At 42.6% G+C, this 19,611-nt stretch overlaps 1 protein-coding gene across 1 annotated transcript in view; it reads right to left on the bottom strand.

The window, feature by feature from the left end:
• stxbp6 (syntaxin binding protein 6 (amisyn)) overlaps positions 1 to 19,611 on the bottom strand; it is a 72,151-nt gene that overhangs the window by 51,659 nt on the left and 881 nt on the right. The window contains exon 2 of the mRNA XM_072689223.1: positions 8,642 to 8,845. Coding sequence (XP_072545324.1) covers positions 8,642 to 8,795 — 154 coding nt within the window. The 5' untranslated portion in view covers positions 8,796 to 8,845. The remainder of the gene's footprint in view (positions 1 to 8,641; positions 8,846 to 19,611) is intronic.

Raw genomic sequence — 19,611 nt, forward strand, 5'->3', positions numbered from 1 at the left:
AACTGTTTTTGCTAGGTGTAGGTTAGCTGTGGATGCTGTAGCATTACAACATGGCTGCTATGCTGCTGCTATGGTGTTGTTAGGGTGCCACACATAGGTGCTAGGATGGTTGCTGTGGTACCCCATGTGGTTGGTTGGGTTTTACTGGTGTATTTGTATTATTGTGACATAAGAAGGGTGCACAAGTTGTCCCACCCCTTTCATTCCTACAGGAGAAAAACATTGTTAAAAATCTGCCAAGTCTCTACTTCTGTAACCCACTGTCTACCCCTCCAATTATTACACCCCACTACTGGATCAGGAGCAAACCACTCACTGCTTCTCACTGCCCTGTTTACTTAGTGCTACTAACACTCCGCACTGGTCATTGAATAACAACTCGTTCCAGGAATATATTAGACAATAAGCGAAACGTTGGTTCTCGTAGTTGATGTGCTGACTGCGTGAAGACCTGAAGGACCTGGTCAAGGGACAAATCATTATGGAAAGACAGCAGTCAGAGCATCTCCAAAAAGGCAAAACTTGTGGGGTGCTTCCAGGTTTTCAGTGGGGAAAACATACCGAGATCCACCAGTGTTGCCCTGTGCTCCTGCTTCATACTGCAAGAACACTTGCACAACTTTCTAGTGTAAAATGACCTCCACAGCTTTTTATGCAATTGTGGCACTGCATATCTTGGCACATACTTGAGAACTGCAACACATTTTGTTATACTGGTAAATAGTGACTGTGACAAACCTGGAACTGAACTGAATTTGATGAGTTATGTAATTACACATTTCATTGTATACCTTATTATATGTATATGTGTTTCTAGGCTTGGGCGGTATAACTGTTATACACTTCTAAGACCATCTACTTGACTTGTGTTCTCTCAGATAGGAGGCATTATCCAAATTTCTTTGCGATTTGAGCCTTAACTGAAATATGGTCTGTGCTGTGGTGTTTATCCTGCTAGCAAACTGAGTCTAGATAGCTGGCTACAAGTCCAAACATGGCAGAACCAGTCGCTCAGTTCACCAGAGACGTTTTTTGACGGTAGCTCAGCAGTTAGTCAATGTAAGTCAAAGTAACTGTTTTCAGACTGAGAAAAAATAAAATTGTGCTTGTTCACTGACCATGTGACCATGTGAGCAAACTGAACTTTGTATTAGATTGTTTTTGGGTTTTCAAATAACCCAGGATGAGATTATACAGAAGCCGCGTAAACAAAACCATCTGCTCTGCTTGCACAATTTACGCTGCGCCACACCCCACATGAATGCATTAAAAAAAGCAGATACCGCCCAACCCTATTTGGTTCAACATTCATATTGACCGGTCGATAAATAAGTGAAAATAATAAGTCTAATAAGTCTACTCTTACTCTTGCAAATACTAAATGTATTGACTGAAAGCTGAGAAACCACACTGAGGCTCTTTCAAACAGCTACGAGGGAGAAGTAATTTAGGAGTGCAAGAATGAAAGGGGCTTTCTGGAGCAATCCCCAAAGTCACCGTGTCCTGAGCAGATAACTCCACACCCTCCTCAGCACACCACCTCAAGCATTCAATGAGCTGGCAGTTAGCCAAGAAAGTGACTGATTCGTGTCACGGGCCTCTACCTGCTTAGCACACACCCGCTCCACTTACTGCCACTGGAGCTGACTGATGGGCCAGATCACTGACTGGCAGGGTCAGAGACACCTGTTGGGTGAAGAGTCAGGATATGCAGGTCAATGCTGGAGAAAGTGACTCGTTTATTGTGCTCGTGGACATTATCCCAGATTCACACAGGGTCTTGCTCTGAGCCCGTTCCAGGTCAGCCTGACCTTTTTCTAGATGACAGAGGTGGATCTTGAAACAGTCATAGGAGCTTTTCTTTGGCCGCTAGCTGCAGGCCTGTGGGAGGGGGAGATTGCGACAGCAGATAACACACACCTCAGTCAAAGAGCTCTGAGGAGCAACATGATGTACAGCCAGGCGGATCAAGCCGAGGCAGAGTGCCTGATGAATACAAATCCCCCTGTAGCTGCCAGTCATCGGCCCAGTGCTGTAAGCTATTCCAGACCACCGCTGAAGAGGCAGGGAGGGTAATGTTTGGTTCCTGCTCACACAGCAACTGTGCTTCATAAGAAGGTTGTGTGTCCCAAAGAAGAGAGCATCCCAGAGATGTTGACAAAATCAATAAAAAAAAAATTATATAATGCTTTAATCACAGTGATTGTGTCTTTATGATAAGGGTGCCTGCACACCTTGTTTGGTCTGGATCTTCAGACTTTTCAGCTTGGTATGAACCAAAGTAGCAGGTGTGAAAGGTGCCTCAGACCATGGTCCAGACCAAAGGACCACCATTTGGTCCAACTAAATAAGTGGCCTCAGACTGGACCAAACAGAGTCGTGGTTCGGGTTCATTAGCAGTGCAGAAACACTTTTTTTTTTAAAAATAGTTCAGACTTTCATACCAATTACAGGAAGTGGATGTAGCATGTAGATGATGACAGCAGGATGTAGCTAAAACTAACCAGATCTAATGTTTAAAATGTAACAAAAGAATGAACTTCGGTTCAGACCTTGGTCCAGACCTTCAGACATGAAAACACTGTTCATGTGCATTAATAAAACCTTGCTAATGAGCATTAAAATATACAGCTAACTATTCTTTTCCCTTTGAAACCAGCCTAGTCTTCTCATTTGCTTGCCTTGCCCACCACATGCTTTATTCATCATGCAGAAATCCCCATCCCCAGTGATTGTTCATAATCTACATAAATATCCATCTATTGCTCATCCATCTGTGGTGCATGGGCCAGACTGAGCGCTGTATGTGCGAGCATGTGAATAATAAAGAGCAGGGCCAGGTAATTTATCAGACCAGGCCATCAAGGTCAGTGCGCCGCTCACTTTCTGTAATGCTAAGCAGATGAATTCAACACACCGCTCAACACCAGGCAGCAGTCGATCTCTGTGCTGCTACATCAATCAATAGTGTGAGGCCACAAAGAGTAGGTTAGTTACTTACAGTGTGTGGACACGCATACCTATTGTTATCATGCAAATGTGCAGCATGTTGATATTATCAAAGAAATCAATAATACACACAAGATAATATATTTACATTTAAGCTATTTTAAAGGGGGGGGGGTGCTTGAGGGTGTATATTTTTGCACAGTTCAATTGTTGAGATGTTCTGACTCACACTGGACTCATTACACACTGGACTTCCAACATCGGAAGCATTAAATGCCACTAAAAGACAAGCCACAGAAGGTTTTACATGAACTGGTTATAACTGTTAAGTGTTGCTTGTTAGTGTTTTACTAGTTCAGTGAGTTTCAAATTCAGCGTTTGCCCTAGAATGTATTTTTCAATTACACTCATGGCCTAATGGTACATGTAGGGTGTTGTAATGCAAAATGTTACCCCTCTGATTTACCACCATTAACATTTTCAGGTTAACTTGGTCATTTTGGATAGCAACTAATTCTAATTCTAACTTCGCTGCTGTCCAGTGAAAAACATGCATCTCTATTTTTGCCCGTTTTTAGTTTGCTCCATGGTTTGAACCCTGTAGCTGCTCTGTACACTGTGGGAATGATTCGGCATGAATAGACCAATAGAAATGCTCCAAATTACTTGAAATGAACTATTTTTACATTTCACATTGACTTCCATTTAAGGTTCAGAACCTTTAGTGTTTGCCATCTCATGGAAAGTCACCATTTTGGACTTGTTTTTCTCTGGAGAGCAACAATTTGCATTGTAGCTACTGCATCCCCTGGCTCCAATCACCTCCATTTCAAAAACATCTAATTCCTCAGGTTTCACTATAATTCACCGTTTCACATCAAACCAGGAATGACTTTGTTTACACCTCCATAATTAAATGATGCATTAAGTAAAAAACAAAACCAGCTGGAATTCCCATTAAATCCCCCATCCTGCTGGTGCCTGAAGGGGGAAAAAACACAAAACAAATAGTCATGACTGTCCGTAAGACATGTCAGTCTAGGCTTATTAACAATGTCTGTATCAAAGTCCAAGAATGCAATCCTTATCAGGCAATCTGGTGATAGGACTGGGTGGCTCTGCTGTAAGGATGCCCAGAGTTGGAGGTACTCTTACAGACAGGGCTGCTGCTCATTGATTTGGCTGTGTTTCAGGCTGGTGGTGGATGAGAGCAAGCCAAGCACTGCCAGGCAATCTGCTCCTCATTTCCTCTGGGTTATCTCCCTTAAGCCAGGCTACTCTGGAGTCGGTGTGTGTTTTGGACCGAGGTTGGGAAGAAAGGGGAGCTTTCTACCGCAAGGTCACAAGTAAAAGGCTGCAGAGAGAGAGTGCATGTGCGATGCTGTTAAGAGCACAAAACGTCAAGCCACTTCTCTTTTATATATATATATTCTGAAAATTACAAACGTGTGGTCAGATCATGCAACAAATTTTGGCAACAAGAGGGCTGGATCCACAAAAGCTTTCCTAAGAAAAACGTACGTAGAATTTTAAGATGAAGTTTCTTCGTAAAACCCACTTATGCAGTTTTTATTAAGACTCTGACATGTTTTGTGATCTATGAGGACAAGGATATCCATTATTATAAGAGCAGAGCTGTGAACAATTTGGCAGTTTAAAAAAATGCCATAATTCTGACCTAGACTTTTTTTAAGAAATAATTTTTAAAAACATTATTTTAAGCAAACAAGAACCAGAAGTGACAGGAAACAGTTTTTGGATTTTTTTTTCTGTTATTTTCCTCATATAGACTAACAGTACTTTAATAATTTCCATTAAGTTTTAAAGTCTTTTTAAATTAGACATTAATTCTAGTAATTCGTTTTAAGACGCTATTACACTGGTTATTTGCAGTTTGTGTTGCATCAGCTATTGGCTACCAAAATTATCTTTTCTTATCTGGTTTAAGTAGCCATCATGTAATCCCACCTCCTGACTGACCGGTTACCGTGCTGGCTCTCGCTTTAAGCTGCAATAATCAATTTTTACTTCATTCTGGCTCAGACAGAGTCACGGGTGGCACAGCCAGAGCTTCAGCACTATTGGTCAGACACGTGAATTTGCATGTTAAAATTCACTGAAGTTAAACTTGCCACAAATGTTCGCAGGCCAATTATATTCGCCCAGAGGTTATGTATGCAAATCTCATTGAAATGCATGGGATTTGCTTAATAAAAATGTGAAAATCCAGACTAAAACCAATGTGACTGCGGCTTTAAGCAGGTAATTTTAGAGGAGTACATAGAGAACTCTCTCAAAACAATTTAGAGGCTATTGTAAGACTAAGAAAATATTAAATATTATACCTTTTTTTAAGAATATCAGTTGTTCCAGAACATGTCAAAGAAACGAAAGGGTTAAAGTAAAAAAAAGTTAAACAAGGACATATGAAGAATTCAGTTTTTCCGACTTGAGAATCCAGCCCCAGTATAAAAACTGTTTCTAGAAATAAAACCACAATTCGTAAATTCATTTTATTTTGTCTTGATTGGAAAATTAATTTCTTAATTTTTCTTAAGAAATGTAATGTCTTGTGGTGTTGTTGGATGGGTGAGGTCCAACATCGCTCAACTCCATAAATAAATGAGAGGCTTGCGTTTCATCTTGCTCAGTATGAGCTCCAGCCCAGCTCAGCCTAATGACTGAAGACTGCTCAGCCAGAAACAGGGGTGACTGTATTGACACTGTGATCAAAGCAAAAGTGGACTGTGGTCTTTTGATGGTTGAAGACTTGGAATTCACCCAGCAGTCTGTCCTATTCCTGAAAAATGACCGCTCTCTTTGTGCTTGGCATCAAAGCAAATGGCCATCACTGCCTATTTTGGACAAAAGGAGTGTAAGACTTTTGAGGGACGGCCATAACAAAAAGTAAATGCACAGAATTAAGTTTAAGTGATTTCTGGTAAATGATTTACATTCTAGTCCACTATAGAAACATTTGGTACTATCGAACGTCTCCAGAGTCCAGACAGCTGGAACGAAAGCCTCTGTTAAGTACTAATTATGTAAAGCTGCTTTGTGACGACAACAGTTGTAAAAAGCGCTATACAAATAAATTTGACTTGACTTGACTTGACTGTTAACGCACACCTGAATAGCCGTTTAAGCATCGTGCATATACTGAGCTCAAAAAGCAGGCTGACTCTAAAGAGAGAACCGTTCTATTGCACAATGCATGCAGACTGTAAATGCTGCTGGAAGAGCCCTCGCACTGCAGACCTACTACAGAAAAATCACTTTATTTGATGATCTTGGACTCCCTTCCAAGTTGGCATGCACAGCTTCAGTGAGTAAGCGCTGCTGGATTGTAAGTGAAATTGACCAAATAAAAAACACACCAAACTGCACCAACAGCAACTGTCCAGCACATTTTGCCAAGTCCAAAACCCTCCTGTAGACAACTGCAGGCAGCCACAGCATTCTAATGAAGCCCTCCACCAAAGCTACTGTAGTCTTACAGGAATGAGTGACAAAGTCAGTGACTTTTTCTATGTACACTATGTTGTAGTTGTTTGTAGAGCAGAACCGCTCCTCGTGCTTACTGATAATGTAAATTTGCACAAACCATCTTCAGATTTTAGATAGTCAAGACCAAACAGTGGGAACTAGCACAACCCAGCCTTTAGGTCCACAGCACCCATTGGAAACACCTCCTAGGTAAATCAAATGTTCTCAACAAGTCTAAGAGCCAGGGTTCAATTTATAGCTTTCTATTAAGCCAGATGGCAAGGTTACCACTGAGAGTTAATTCACTCTAGCTCAGCCTTGAAATGATGAAAACAGAAGCAAGGGATCTCTAGAACCACAGACATTAACGGAGCCCTCCTCCACAAACAGAGTCACGATTACATCTCAAGTCACTCTGAAAGGCTAGCTTTTATACATCTGATGAAAAAATACTGATGACTTTATACTGATAAACAAGAACAAGCCTAAAGAGTGAAGAGACTGAACAAGCTGTACTCTGCTGTGATTCAATAGGACTTGGACAGAAGACATGTATGTAGTTGAATCTGAATTTGTGCAATGTTAGAGCTTGAGGTCAATTCAGTGTTGTTTTTTTTGACAGATGTGACTTTCTAACCAAAATGTAACCCCTGTATATCAACCCAATTTTCATTTTCAACGAAATATTTAGCCCAGTCCGTCGTTTAGACTCTGTGCGTCTCGGACATCAAATTGATGTCTGGTGCATGCTGGGATATACATGTTATATTTTTCAATTACATTACAATACACTTCTCATTGGTATTGTCACAATTTTAACACTGAGCAAGAGCATGCATCATAAAAAATCCTGAATTTGACAAGTTATTTGACTTGCAACAAATGCATAACAGTTTGTACTGTACAAACTGCAGAAGAGCAAAGCCCATTCAACTAAAAACCCACGTCATTGATTGTGGTCCCCCATGTAAGCATTTCTGCTCATGTTAAATATAGGGTAATGCTCTTTTCTTTAGTGTTAAAAGAGGCCTGGGCAGGCCAACACTTCAAGAGTGATAGGCAGAGAGCGCGCCATCTACCCACCCAGAGAGAGAATGGCTAATTGTGCTCTCTAGTACTCCTGCTGCTGATGGCAAAGTAGCATGGCTCAGGATTTTAACACAGTGGCAGCTCATTAGACTGCTGAACCACTCTGTGCTTGGGATTTCATTTTTACATTAATCTGTTCTGCTAATTAACTGTTACCTAACCTTTATTTGAAGACCTTTGACATTCTCCAACTAGGTATCCACCAATTAATATGCATCTTCATTACACTCATTTATAACATAAGGGGAAGGTAATTTTATGAGCACCAAAAGAAAACTTATTTGACCACCATAATTACTGGACTAAAGTTTACCCACGTAAAATATCGTCCACCAAGCTAAGCTAAACAGCTTTAGCATTCCACTGGCACTGAAACAACAATCACTCAGAGAATTAAAGGGAGAACCGAGGCTGGCATTTGCTGAAAAGTAAGCGGATTTTCCCCACCCGTTTTTCAATAGAGGGCTGATAAGATGGACCGAAGCGTTAATCATTGCTAGCATTGAGCAACGGAGCTCAGCCTCCACACACTGCCCAAAAGAAAGGCTGCACTGCTCCTGCTCAAACTGAGGAGAGCCTGGATCACTTTTCAAATACTTAATATAGATAGTAAAAACCCAGGCTGCTGCAGAAGACAATGGCCTTACGAGCAGAAAGACGACTCCAATGTCATGTATCAACACTATTTATAGATGAGGACTACTAGGCCACATTTAGCATGATGTAATAAATATGAAACTTTCAGACACAGCTGTATTTATCAATTAGATTCACTCACACTATGAGAACAGGGCTGTGGCTCATAGTGCCACAGAGTCACCAGTTAACTGACAGTAGTGCAGGGTAATATGACCTTAAATGAATCTCACAATTAATTAAACATTTTCCCTCGATTACGATTAATGGAAGATTATACAAGCTGCTCAGTTGGCTCATTGTTTCTCCGCCATGTTGGATGGGTCATGTGACTACACACAGTAATATTGGGTAATAATAATAATAAAATAAAGGTATTAACAGGGTAAAAAAAGGGAAAAGTCCATATGGGCAAGATTACGTTGATTGAAGCTTCTGAATATCGGTTTTGATTGATTTCCGATTAATTGCTCAGCCCTACCTGACAGGCAGATGAAAGTGGTGTAGTCGCCCTGGCCACCTGTAGCCAGGAAGGGAATCTTCTTCTTTGTTCTTCTCCTCACCTGCACAGCCGCCAGCATCCTCTCATCATGCGGAGTGAAGATCTCCTTGTTGATGGCTGATCTGGCACTCATTGTGGCCTTTCACAGTGGTGGACAAAAAATGAGGTTCTGAGTTCTTCACTCTGAAAAGAGAAAGTGAAACACAGTCAGTCAGGCAAAGTTGATCTGATAAACAAACCCTGAAGAAGGCCCATGAGCCAAAACACATTGGTTTCAAAAGTGTTGGGGTGTTCTACTAACTTCCTCTGTTAAGGGTCAAGCCCTGTCTCTTGTGACAAGATATAAAAATGATAAGTATATGAGAAACTGATGAAATGCACCTACATAGAATCTCTCTGTCTGGATGCAGATTTGTGATATTCTTATGTACGTTTATGTCGATCTGGATACTGACATACATTTTAAAAAGAACAAAAAAGCAGAAATTGGAAAGATACTGATAATTCCACCATCAAGAAAAAAACAGGGGTGCAGGTCACACAGTCCAACCAAAAACGCAGAGCTTGAGTGAAGTATAGCTATGGGGGTCCATGATTTTATTTTGAAGCGTGCAGGTTACCACTCCAGCTGAGGACCGCAATAAATCCAGCATGTCCATAAAAAAGCCAGCATTATAAGCATACTGAGGATACAGTGTTTTATTACACTGTGTTATTAGTCCTGGTTAATTAAATGAAGTGCAGTGAATTTGAATAAAAATAGTGTACTAAGTGCGGGACAGTATTTGAACAGTAGTTTTGTAGGTCTGCGATCACGTGTATTGTGATAAATATTGTGAATTATGAAACGGTCTTAAAATATCACGATACGGTAAAAATATAATTTCTCACTCTTAACAAGTCAATCACCGAGGAACATTTCAGGAGCTGATGTTAGATCCCAAGTACATTCACTAACAATTCACTTACATAACACATGGGTGTCATTTTTTTATCCGCCCACATAATGTGGATCTGTGTCATCACCTTTGATGTCATGTTCAAACATGAGTGAGAACATTTCCATGAATCATTCCCCATTCATCCCCGTTTCCTCTTATGTACATTCCTTAGGATCCCTCAGGAAGAAAACACCAAGTTATCACACCACCACCACCTAGACGTTCAGGCACAGTTTCTGTTTACAGCCTCAGACAAGGATCTCCACACTGTATAAAGCCTTCTCCCTCCCTAAATAATTAGCATCATGTATTCTCCAAAAGCACAATCATCTTCCAAGACAAGATTAATGAATCCCAGCGTGCACACCTGATCATGGCTGTCAAAACAGAACAACTGATCTGGACAGAGGAGCTAAGACTGCAACGAGACAATGCTTTTTATCAGCTTGTCTCTTAAAAATGATCAGGCATGGCACACTTCATTTCCCCCCCCCGCAGCAGGCCTTCCCAGCTTCAGGAGGGAGCGTGCATTTATTTCTGCATGGCACACAGCGATCTAATCCCTTAGATAGAAACACTCACTCAGCCAAGCCGAGGAAGACGACGCTGAGCTGCTGAGCTTGAAAGCCACTCACTGTGCCTCACGTTCCCTTAGTCTGTTTAACTGTTTTAGAAGTGCTTGAGGGCTCGAGCAGTGGCAGCGGGTAAACCCAGCCGCTCTGACTGAAGCAGCAATGAGCACCAGCTTGACCTAATTACCCGTGAGATGACCGGCAGTAAAATCTGCAGCTTTTGCTTCAGTGATGTGGATCAGATCAATCTTCTAACAAGCTGCCCAACAGGCCGGAATAAGATCGCCGTTGTTCTCGTATTGTTCGGTAATGGGAGCGGATACTGACAGCCTGCGCCATTAATCTCAATCAACTACGCTCCCCAACCAGAAACTACGCGGCTGATTCCAGAGATAACACTCTGAATCAGAGCACATTCGCGCAGATAGAGCATGTTTGCTTTGGAAAAGCATAGTGCTCAATTACTGCAAACTCACCACCAGCAAATTTGTCTTAGTCATTAAAATTAGGCTGCAGCAACATCATTAGATAACATTATGAGGTACTGAACATAAACGACAGCTCTAAAGAAGACAAATTTGCTGTGCAGAAAGTGCAGCAGGGCTATATCACAGAGGTCGTTCACAATAATTACGTGCAGAGTTACACAGCAGTGGAGTCTTATCCTGACTCTCCCATGTATATTCCTAAAACCATACCCAGGAGACCTTACGAAATGCCTGTTCTCTCAGGCATTTCACCAGACATTAAATACAATGACAAGAGTCACAGCCTCCATACTCACTAAACACATGGGCATGGGCAGTTAAACTCTAATGGGGGGTTTCATAGCATATTTCAACACTTTTCATGACACTGAAAGCAAGCAGGATTAGCTTCTTAGGAACTGTTCTCCAGGCAATCCAGTAGATGATGAGAAGCACGCCTGTAATACCATCAGAAGGAACGGTCAAACCACTGACACTCTGAGCAGCTCCATATGAAAGTGATTCAGTTTGTGGGCTGCTTTGCCGGCAGCTGCTCCATTTGCTCAGACTCCCATAAAACACACACACACACACACACACACACACACACACGACGGACGGGTGAACTTTCCGTTTTAAAGCGCTCCTTGCTCACAAACCAAACTGAACTCCAAGCAGTACCACCAAACACCAGCCGAGCAGAGGAACTTTTCTAATGACATCAAAGGTCACGCCTCAGGTGGTAATAGCAGGAGCTTATCAAGAGAGAGGCCGAGCATCAGGGTTTTTCACAGCAGTGGTCTACTCAGGCTGCGATAAGCCAGACCCTTCCCTCCTTTCCGGCTGGGATGGAAGGCACCCCCGTTTCTCTCCAAGCTGTTGGCGGGCAGCAGGGTAGCTGGGCCTCCTCGGGTGGACGACTGAAGTGTGACCTCTTGTCTCTGAGGACGTCCCACTCCGAGATGCTACTAGTGGATGTGGAAGAAGGCTCGATCAACTGCAGACCGGGATCAGCCGATTTCCATTGGAAATGTGTGATCCAAGATGGGCTGAGGCTCTTTCCATCTGGTTGATGAGCACAAGCTGGTCTGTGATGTAAAATATGTGGGCCAAATTTTGCCATGTGCGCTGGAATCAGAACATGTCATCTCTGTGCTCTGGCAGAATATCTGAAGTAGAAAATAAATAGCTTTTTATTCTAATTCCTCCAATTTTCCCCTTGATTTCAATTCTAGCCAGTAACCAGGGGTGGGCAGCAATGGGTTTCACTACTGTAGTTTGAGTTATTTTTCCAAATCAGCAAACAAGGAAAAGACAGTAATTTTAGCTTTCAGTTCTGTTTGGGATGTAGTGCTTAAGTAGAGCAATGCTCCATTTGTTTTCCTTTTATTCCATATTAAAAAAAATAAATAAATGTAGAATCACGTCTCCCACGTCTCATGCAAACATAGCTAGCTAATTTGCTCTCTACTGACACACGAGAGTAATGTCGCCGCAGATGTGAAGTCATGCTCCTTGTGTTGGCTCTCAAACACGCTCGGTTCATGTGACAGGCGGCTGCTCAGTCTGCATGGTTTCACGTGGTCCATCACACCACTAGCTCTGCTAAACAGACTGAAATAGCCAGAACACAAAAGAAGTGTTTAGCTGCAAACGCCACTCCAGGGATGTGGTCGCTGTTTCGCTTCCAACATGCCAGTGGGCCAGACTGGACTTGTGTCTCTTAAATACTGCTCCATCATGCTGTTGATCATCGACTTCACAGGCTGCTTCAGCACTGAAACCTCCAGCAGTTTCTGTTTTCTGGAGGTGGCGCTGTAGTCTCCTATTCTCAATGGCTTGCTGTGGCTCAGTTGCAACTACAGTCAAAGCAAAATGCAGCACTTCTTTAATTTTCTGTATCTCTGGTTAAATGTTGTGTAAAAGCCAATCGTAAATGACTCTCATCCAGAGGCCGGTCGAGATACTGGTCTTCTGCCTCAGAGTGTGTCCAACTGGTAGATTTGTGCGTCCGTCTATGACTGTGTGAAACTGACCAACCTGCCTCTCGTCTTCTTTTTTTACAATACGTTCTCGCAAGAAATATTGAGAATTTTCTGAAGTCGATTTTTCAAGTTTAGGATCAAAGGATCTCTTTACACAGGTAAAGCACATAGTGCTCTAGGTAACATGGGGTCTCACTATAAAGAGAGAGTCAAGACTGTTTTGGAAACTGTGATACATTTACATTTAAGGTATTTAGCAGATGTTCTTATGCAGAGCGACTTACAAAAGTGCTTCACTATTTACTCAAGAAAAAACTCAGCTAGTTGAAATAGACTAAGAATTCAAAGATATCTCTAAGCTTTAGACATTACTAAACACAAGTCAATATGGAGACCATAGCACTCTACTATTCACCCAAGTATTCTCTGAAGAAATGGGTTCAGTCTGGGTTTGAAGACAGCGAGCGACTCTGCTGTTCGGACACCCAGGGGAAGCTCGTTTCACCACTTCGGTGCAGGTCAGAAAAAAGCCTGGATGCTTGTCTTCCGTGGATTTTAGGGGGGGGGGCAGGTCGAGCCGAGCCATTACTTGGAGCTCAAAGGGCTCTTGGTGCGGATCGGCTTTTGACCATTGCCATCAAGTATGGAGGGGCTGGTCAGTTCTTGTAGGCAAGTGTCAGGGTTATAAATCTGATGCGGGCAGCAGCTACAGGAAGCCAGTGAAGAGAATGCAGCAGTGGAGTGACATGGCTGAATTTAGAAATGTTTAAGGCGACCCGTGCCGCTGCATTCTGGATAATGTGGGTATTATCTTATATGCAAGTGTCTTTAAAAGCAAATTTAAGAAGATCTGCATAAAGAAAGAAAATGCCCTTAGATTCCAGAGGGAAAACACGCTTAGAGAAGAAGACAAACTGTATAGAGCTGGGATTCCCAAAAGCATCTAAACACAAACATCATTCTTCAAGAGTCCAGAGCGCCCCTCACTGGACACTCTCTCTCTTTCTACCAGTTGAAGTGATCTCAACACCAAGATGCATTTGGGAAACTGGGCCACTAACACTAACCTGAGGTGGCACTTCAAGAGCACATCACCAATCTTAGTATAGAGAGTATCATAAGAAAGAAAAGCTACTCTGACAATGCAAGATGCACCAGATGTGTAGCAGTAAAATGTACAAAACAACCACAACAGAATTTACTGCACTGATTTGTGTTGTTTTTCTGCTGATTGGGAAAAGTTTTTCAGGCAATTCCCTTTCCCAGCTCCATCACAGTTTCTCTCACACAGATGCTGGCACGGACCAATCTGGCTCAGAGAAATGGAAGGCACTGAAGCAGTCCACCCCTACACATTGCCCTCCCCGGCAGCTCGGAAGCAGCACCCTCTGTGGTCCGTCTCCACGCGCATTGCAGGCCTCTTCCACCAGCGCTTCATGTAGGCAGGCGGACAGAGAGCGAGAGAAAGAACACAGCAGCTCATACAGCCCACTGCGTTAATAAGAAATGTGTTCAGCCTGCACTCACCTCTCTGCAGGAAGCCCTTCTGAGAGATTGGGTATGTGAATGCAAGTGAGAGAGCGAGAGTGAGAGAGAAGGAATGCATTAGAAGTAGGGCCAGCTCTTTATGTCCTTTCAGCAGCCCCTTACCAGGCTCTTCCACACACAGCAAGCTTTTAAAGCCAAGGACAAATGGAGAATTTAAAGATAGAGACACAAAGAAAGGATCCATCAAAACCACGGGTACAAGAGTAGGGCTTCACCTTCAGGTTTCTGGATACGGTACAAAGTTAGTTTCTATAAAACTGGAATTTTACAGAACTTTGAAAACTCTGTTGGAAAAGGAGCTCTCCTACACACTCCTCTGTCTTAGTGGACACAAAGTGTAGGGGTGTGAATGAAGCACAGACAGGCAGGAAAAGCAAAAACCCAAAGCTCACATTCTTCAAGGTCACCTGACATTCTTGGGAGAACACTCCAAGTCACTCCTGAGAGCTAAAGGAGGAAGAATTCAGGGTTTAAAGGAAGGGGAAAGGAAACAAGGAATTAACACAAGCAACAAAACAGCCTTTGGTCTTTGGTCTGCAACACTGCATAACCAACCAGAATCACATGAGCTAGTAAGGGTGTAGCAAATGTCAGAATTCAAATGGATATGATGAGTGACTCAACTAGATACAATTTTCAGTACAGTGAAAATGATGGCGTGCCTGAATGTGGGCCATGTGTTAGGCGTGTTAATATTAATATGTTCATGTGTACAGGTGAACAGCTCACATATGGGACACAGGGACATAGCCATGCATGTATTTTCAGGTTACATTCAAGGGAAAGTTCAACACCGAGGTCAAAAATATACATGCATTACATGGACAACAGTATTGGGACACCAGCGTGTTCATCGTTTCTTCTGAAATCAAGGGTATTCCAAAAAGAGTTCTCCTTTTGTTGGAGTAACTGTCTCTACTGTCCAGGAAAGGCTTTCTACTACACTGTGAAAATTGCTATGAGGATCTGATTCCATTCAGTGACAAAAACACTGGTTAGGTCAGGATGTTTGATGATCACCAAATCATCCCAAAAGTATTAGATGAAGAACCACCATTCCAGAGAACGCGGTGCCACTGCTTCACACTTTTACACGTTCTGCAAATATGTTCTGCCAATATGTTCCGCCAAATTTTAGTCAGAAATGGTAAAACGCTGCCGCGCCTGAACCGGATTTCAACCCTGAATGCAATGGGTTTCTGCAGCCATGAGTGAGGTCCATATTGCTATCTAGCAGCTGAATTAGGAACTGCAGGGTTCTCAGAGCTGCAGCAACTCGTAAAATAGTATAGAATCGTGTGACCTGACCAGCTCTTAGGATTGGCCAAATTATTGGCCGACATCATATTTGAGTTAAAAATTGCCCAATACCTATATACAGCTGGAGTGGTCATGATCAATCCTTCCATCTCTAACAAACAGTAGTACTGTTAAAAATAAAAGTGATATTTCGATCTTTTATGGCAGCCCTAGTGCAGACACACATTAGCCACGCCCCTCCCTGCCTACTTTACTCTGCTAGGATACACCCAGATGTGCCACTGACAGAAGTTTCCAATAAGCATAATAAACAAGGGGTCATATCAGCAATAGGACTTTAGTGTCGAGTCACTGTTACATTTATTCAATGTATTACTTAATAATTGAATACTTATTAAAATAGTTACACCAAAATAAAAACAAACACAAAAATCTACTTCTGGGATTTTCTTGATGGAATACATTTTGAGGGAGAAATAGACGTGGATTTTAAATGGATATGACCGAGGATCAGAAACAGCTTAAGGAAAACACTGACTAAGCCGACATGTTGAGGAAAACAGACATTGTGGAACAGTGTGCAATAGTTTTTGACCCAGCCAGATGCTTTCGCTGCCAAAGCTGACAGCCTCCAGTCTCTCTTCTGCCCTCTCGGGACTCGGCTTGAACCCCTCCGCCCTACTCCTCAGCCCTCCCCCTCCTGTTTGGCCTCGGCACAAGCTTCCGAATCGCTTTCTTTATTGATTCATTCCTCTGCGTTTCCCTTATTGATTCCCAACACAAGTAATACTTCACAGCAATACGGATATGGCCTGTAGGCCACTGTCTGCAAGAGCAGTCTGTAAGGAGGCCATCATATACTAAATATCGGACAACATTTCTACTGTGTTTAATGCAGGACTTCGAGCAGAGTTCTATACCACACATACACCAACACAGATGGTGCTTGTTTGCCCCTCATAAATAATAAAGAGGGCGCATTGTCCACCCGGTTAGCTGCCTGCTGCCAACGGCGATCATCAGAACAGTGTAAGTTCAGAGAACAGAGCATGGGTTTGAACCCCAAAAATCCCAACAGTGCTTAGCAGGTCGTATTATGAGGAGGTCCTTTCCTTCACAGCGGGAGCCTATAAATTGTTAAACAGCCTGCAGGAACAGCTCCCTGAAAAACAGACTGTATCTTGGTGAAGGTAAGCACACAGCAGCAATGCACAGTAATTAAGTGCAGGCGAGAGAGATAATGGACTTGGAGCCGCAGAAAACAGTACTGTTCATACAGCTGGAGGGACCTTTCAGAACAGTTGCTGCACACGATGTAATGGCAGCTTACAGAGTGTGCCCAACAAAAGGAGCCATTTGTTTGCCTTGGTGAGTCAGCAGTAGGTGAGGGCTCATGCCAAAGATCCAGCAGCCAGCCATGAATCAAGGAGCAGGACGTGTCCAAACACTTTTCATTGCGTCTTCAGAGATGAACTCCCGCAAAATAAACCTCGCTGAGGGCAAAATGTTGAACACACTGCACATATGACAATCTGTGTAGAATCAGCAAAAGCTGGGATACTTCCAAGTTTTAATTGCAGTGCTGTTTTTGGTGTACGTGCTCAACTGCGCTCAAATGACATCATTTGTGCGACTCGAGCCTGGCAGAATGAATGAGTTCTAACACACTGCAAATCAGTGTAAACTAGTCTGCCTTTTTCTCCAGCTACCCATTGTACATGCCACAGAAGACACTAGACCCAGTCAAACACGCCTATTTCAAATTTTCCCCTTAAAAATGACGAGCCAGGCCCAGACCACATTCACAACTTTGTATCACAGTGGACAAAAGCAGTGGATGTCAAAGGCGACCACCTCCACATAATGAGCTACCATTTTCAGCTCCACTCACGACATGAGTTTGCAGCACAAGCCTTGAATTATTCATCTCACCATGCGAGAATTAAGGAGCTCTATCAAAAAACCTGCAGGATGATAATAGCAGAGAGGAGAGGAAATTTTAGAAAATCCATTTCCCGTACGATCAAAGTAGGTCATGCTGTAAATTAAAAGGGACAAAAATTACAGCAATGACATTAACACCACCCCCTCCACAACCCACCTCCCATGTCAAGGTAGCACAGGTGTTTGATTACTCAGGTCTGCTTTTTTTAGTGCAGGTATTAGGGCCCAAGCAGTAATCAGTCATGATTGTAGGTTTTCGGTCAACTTTAAATGCTTTAGCCGTTTGTCAACATAGGGACCAGAGTTGTACCCGTGAAAGTTAAGGAAACCGTTAAAGGCCTGAGAGGTAGCTAACGCTAGCTAAACTCTGGGCTTATTAAAATAGCAAGCTGTCTGCAACATCATTATGAAGAAGAAGCTGAGCTTAGTAATCACAAAACCATAAACATTCTCCAAAATAAAGGTCAATTTTTGAAGGAAGGGTGACACTAGGTGGTGTCTCTGGTGTGCACATAACACATAAGACATAAGAGGGCTGAGAGAGACCAGGCTTGGTTGCTTCGCACTTTTCGAGTTGGGTGGAAGCTTTGGCATGGCTTATAGTAGCTCTTCTGTGGAATCGGACCAGACTGGCCAGCCTTGGTCCCCATATTAGGAATGCACCGATTCTGCTTTTTCAGTTCTGATACCGATAAAGATACATAAACTTTGCATATCGGTCGATACCCGATACAGATCCGATACCATTGTTGAATTAATAAACCATATACCTCAGCATATGAGAGAGACATCAGGCTTCAGGCATCAGGATTGACAAACATTACTTTACTAACTTTGTAAAACAAAATCTAATAAATTAACACAAATATAAATGTAATAAATTGCTATTTATTTGTCAGTAAAATAAACAATTGTGCAGGACACAGTATTCAAATTCAAAACTAAAAGGTGTCAAACGTCTTATTAAATTAAATTAAAGTGAAAGGATTGGCCTAATTATCCGATTCCCAATGCAGCTAATTTTGTTAATATCGGGAACGATATCCTTATATATCGGTCCCAAAATTATGATTAGACCAGTGCATCTCTGCCCCATATGCATCTGCAAGCCTTGTGCACACAACATGACCAGGTCCCTCATCAGACTTCTTTTGGCAGGCACGAACCACTGCATACCAGGAACTCCCTGCATAAGACCTGCCTGATTTTTTGGACATGCTCTGTCCCAGTCACCTAGCCTTCAAAAGACTCTTACATTTGTCCATTTTCCTGCTTCTAGCACATCATCGTCAAGGTTGGACTGTTCACTTGCTGCCTAATATGCAGATCCCCTTTACAGGTGCCATCATAACAAGATCAATGATATTCACTTCATTAGTGCTTTTAATGCCATGGCTGATTTGGTGTACTGTATACGACGCATAGGGCAAATGCAGTCATTGGTTAGAATATATTCTACACAACCTGACATTCAATAACTGCATCCTATTCTGTTCAGAATGTTTATGGCAAACCATTGTGCTCCTAAAACAAATGTTTGCAGGAAACTGGTGTGTGTACACACTGAGCTGGAAGTATAGGACTGAATAAAAAGAACAGGAACAGAAATGAATGGCTAGAACCAGCCCCACAATACGAAAGAGAAAGTGTGACCCATATGGTCCTCCCTCTGCAAACAGGGTCGACAAATACTGCAGCAGTAAAACCATTAGACATCACGCTGTAGTCCATCCCCGAGTCAGAAAGCCGGACACAGGCCACAGCTCAAGCAGATGAACAGATCAAGCCGCTTTTACGGGTTCACTCACTCATTCAAGCATTTCAGTTATTCACAGGTGGTCAACGAGCCGAGCCGAGCCGAGCCGGGCAGCTGCAGGTGATGAGGAAATGGTTCCCGAACAAGTTTTTGTTTTCAAAATTCTATAAAACCCAGAGCACCTGCCGCCTGAGAACACACTAGCTTCTCAGGCTTTCTCTGATACTACAATGCAACATTTCCCATGTCAGCGCAAGAGTGAAGTCTATGTCCAAAAGTTTGTAGACACCTGCTTACTCAACTCGGTTCATTTCTTCTCAAATCAGGGAGGGTGTCTGTCCTCTCTTTGCTGCAGAAACACTCCTCTGCTCCTGCTCTACTCTACTAAATGTTGCAGCATTGCTCTGGAGATTTGATTGCATTAAGCCACAAAGCGCATTAAAGAGATCAGGCACTGATGTTGGATGATTAGTTAT

Source organism: Salminus brasiliensis, chromosome 10 (assembly GCF_030463535.1).
Source record: "Salminus brasiliensis chromosome 10, fSalBra1.hap2, whole genome shotgun sequence".
NCBI classification, from domain to species: Eukaryota; Metazoa; Chordata; class Actinopteri; order Characiformes; family Bryconidae; genus Salminus; species Salminus brasiliensis.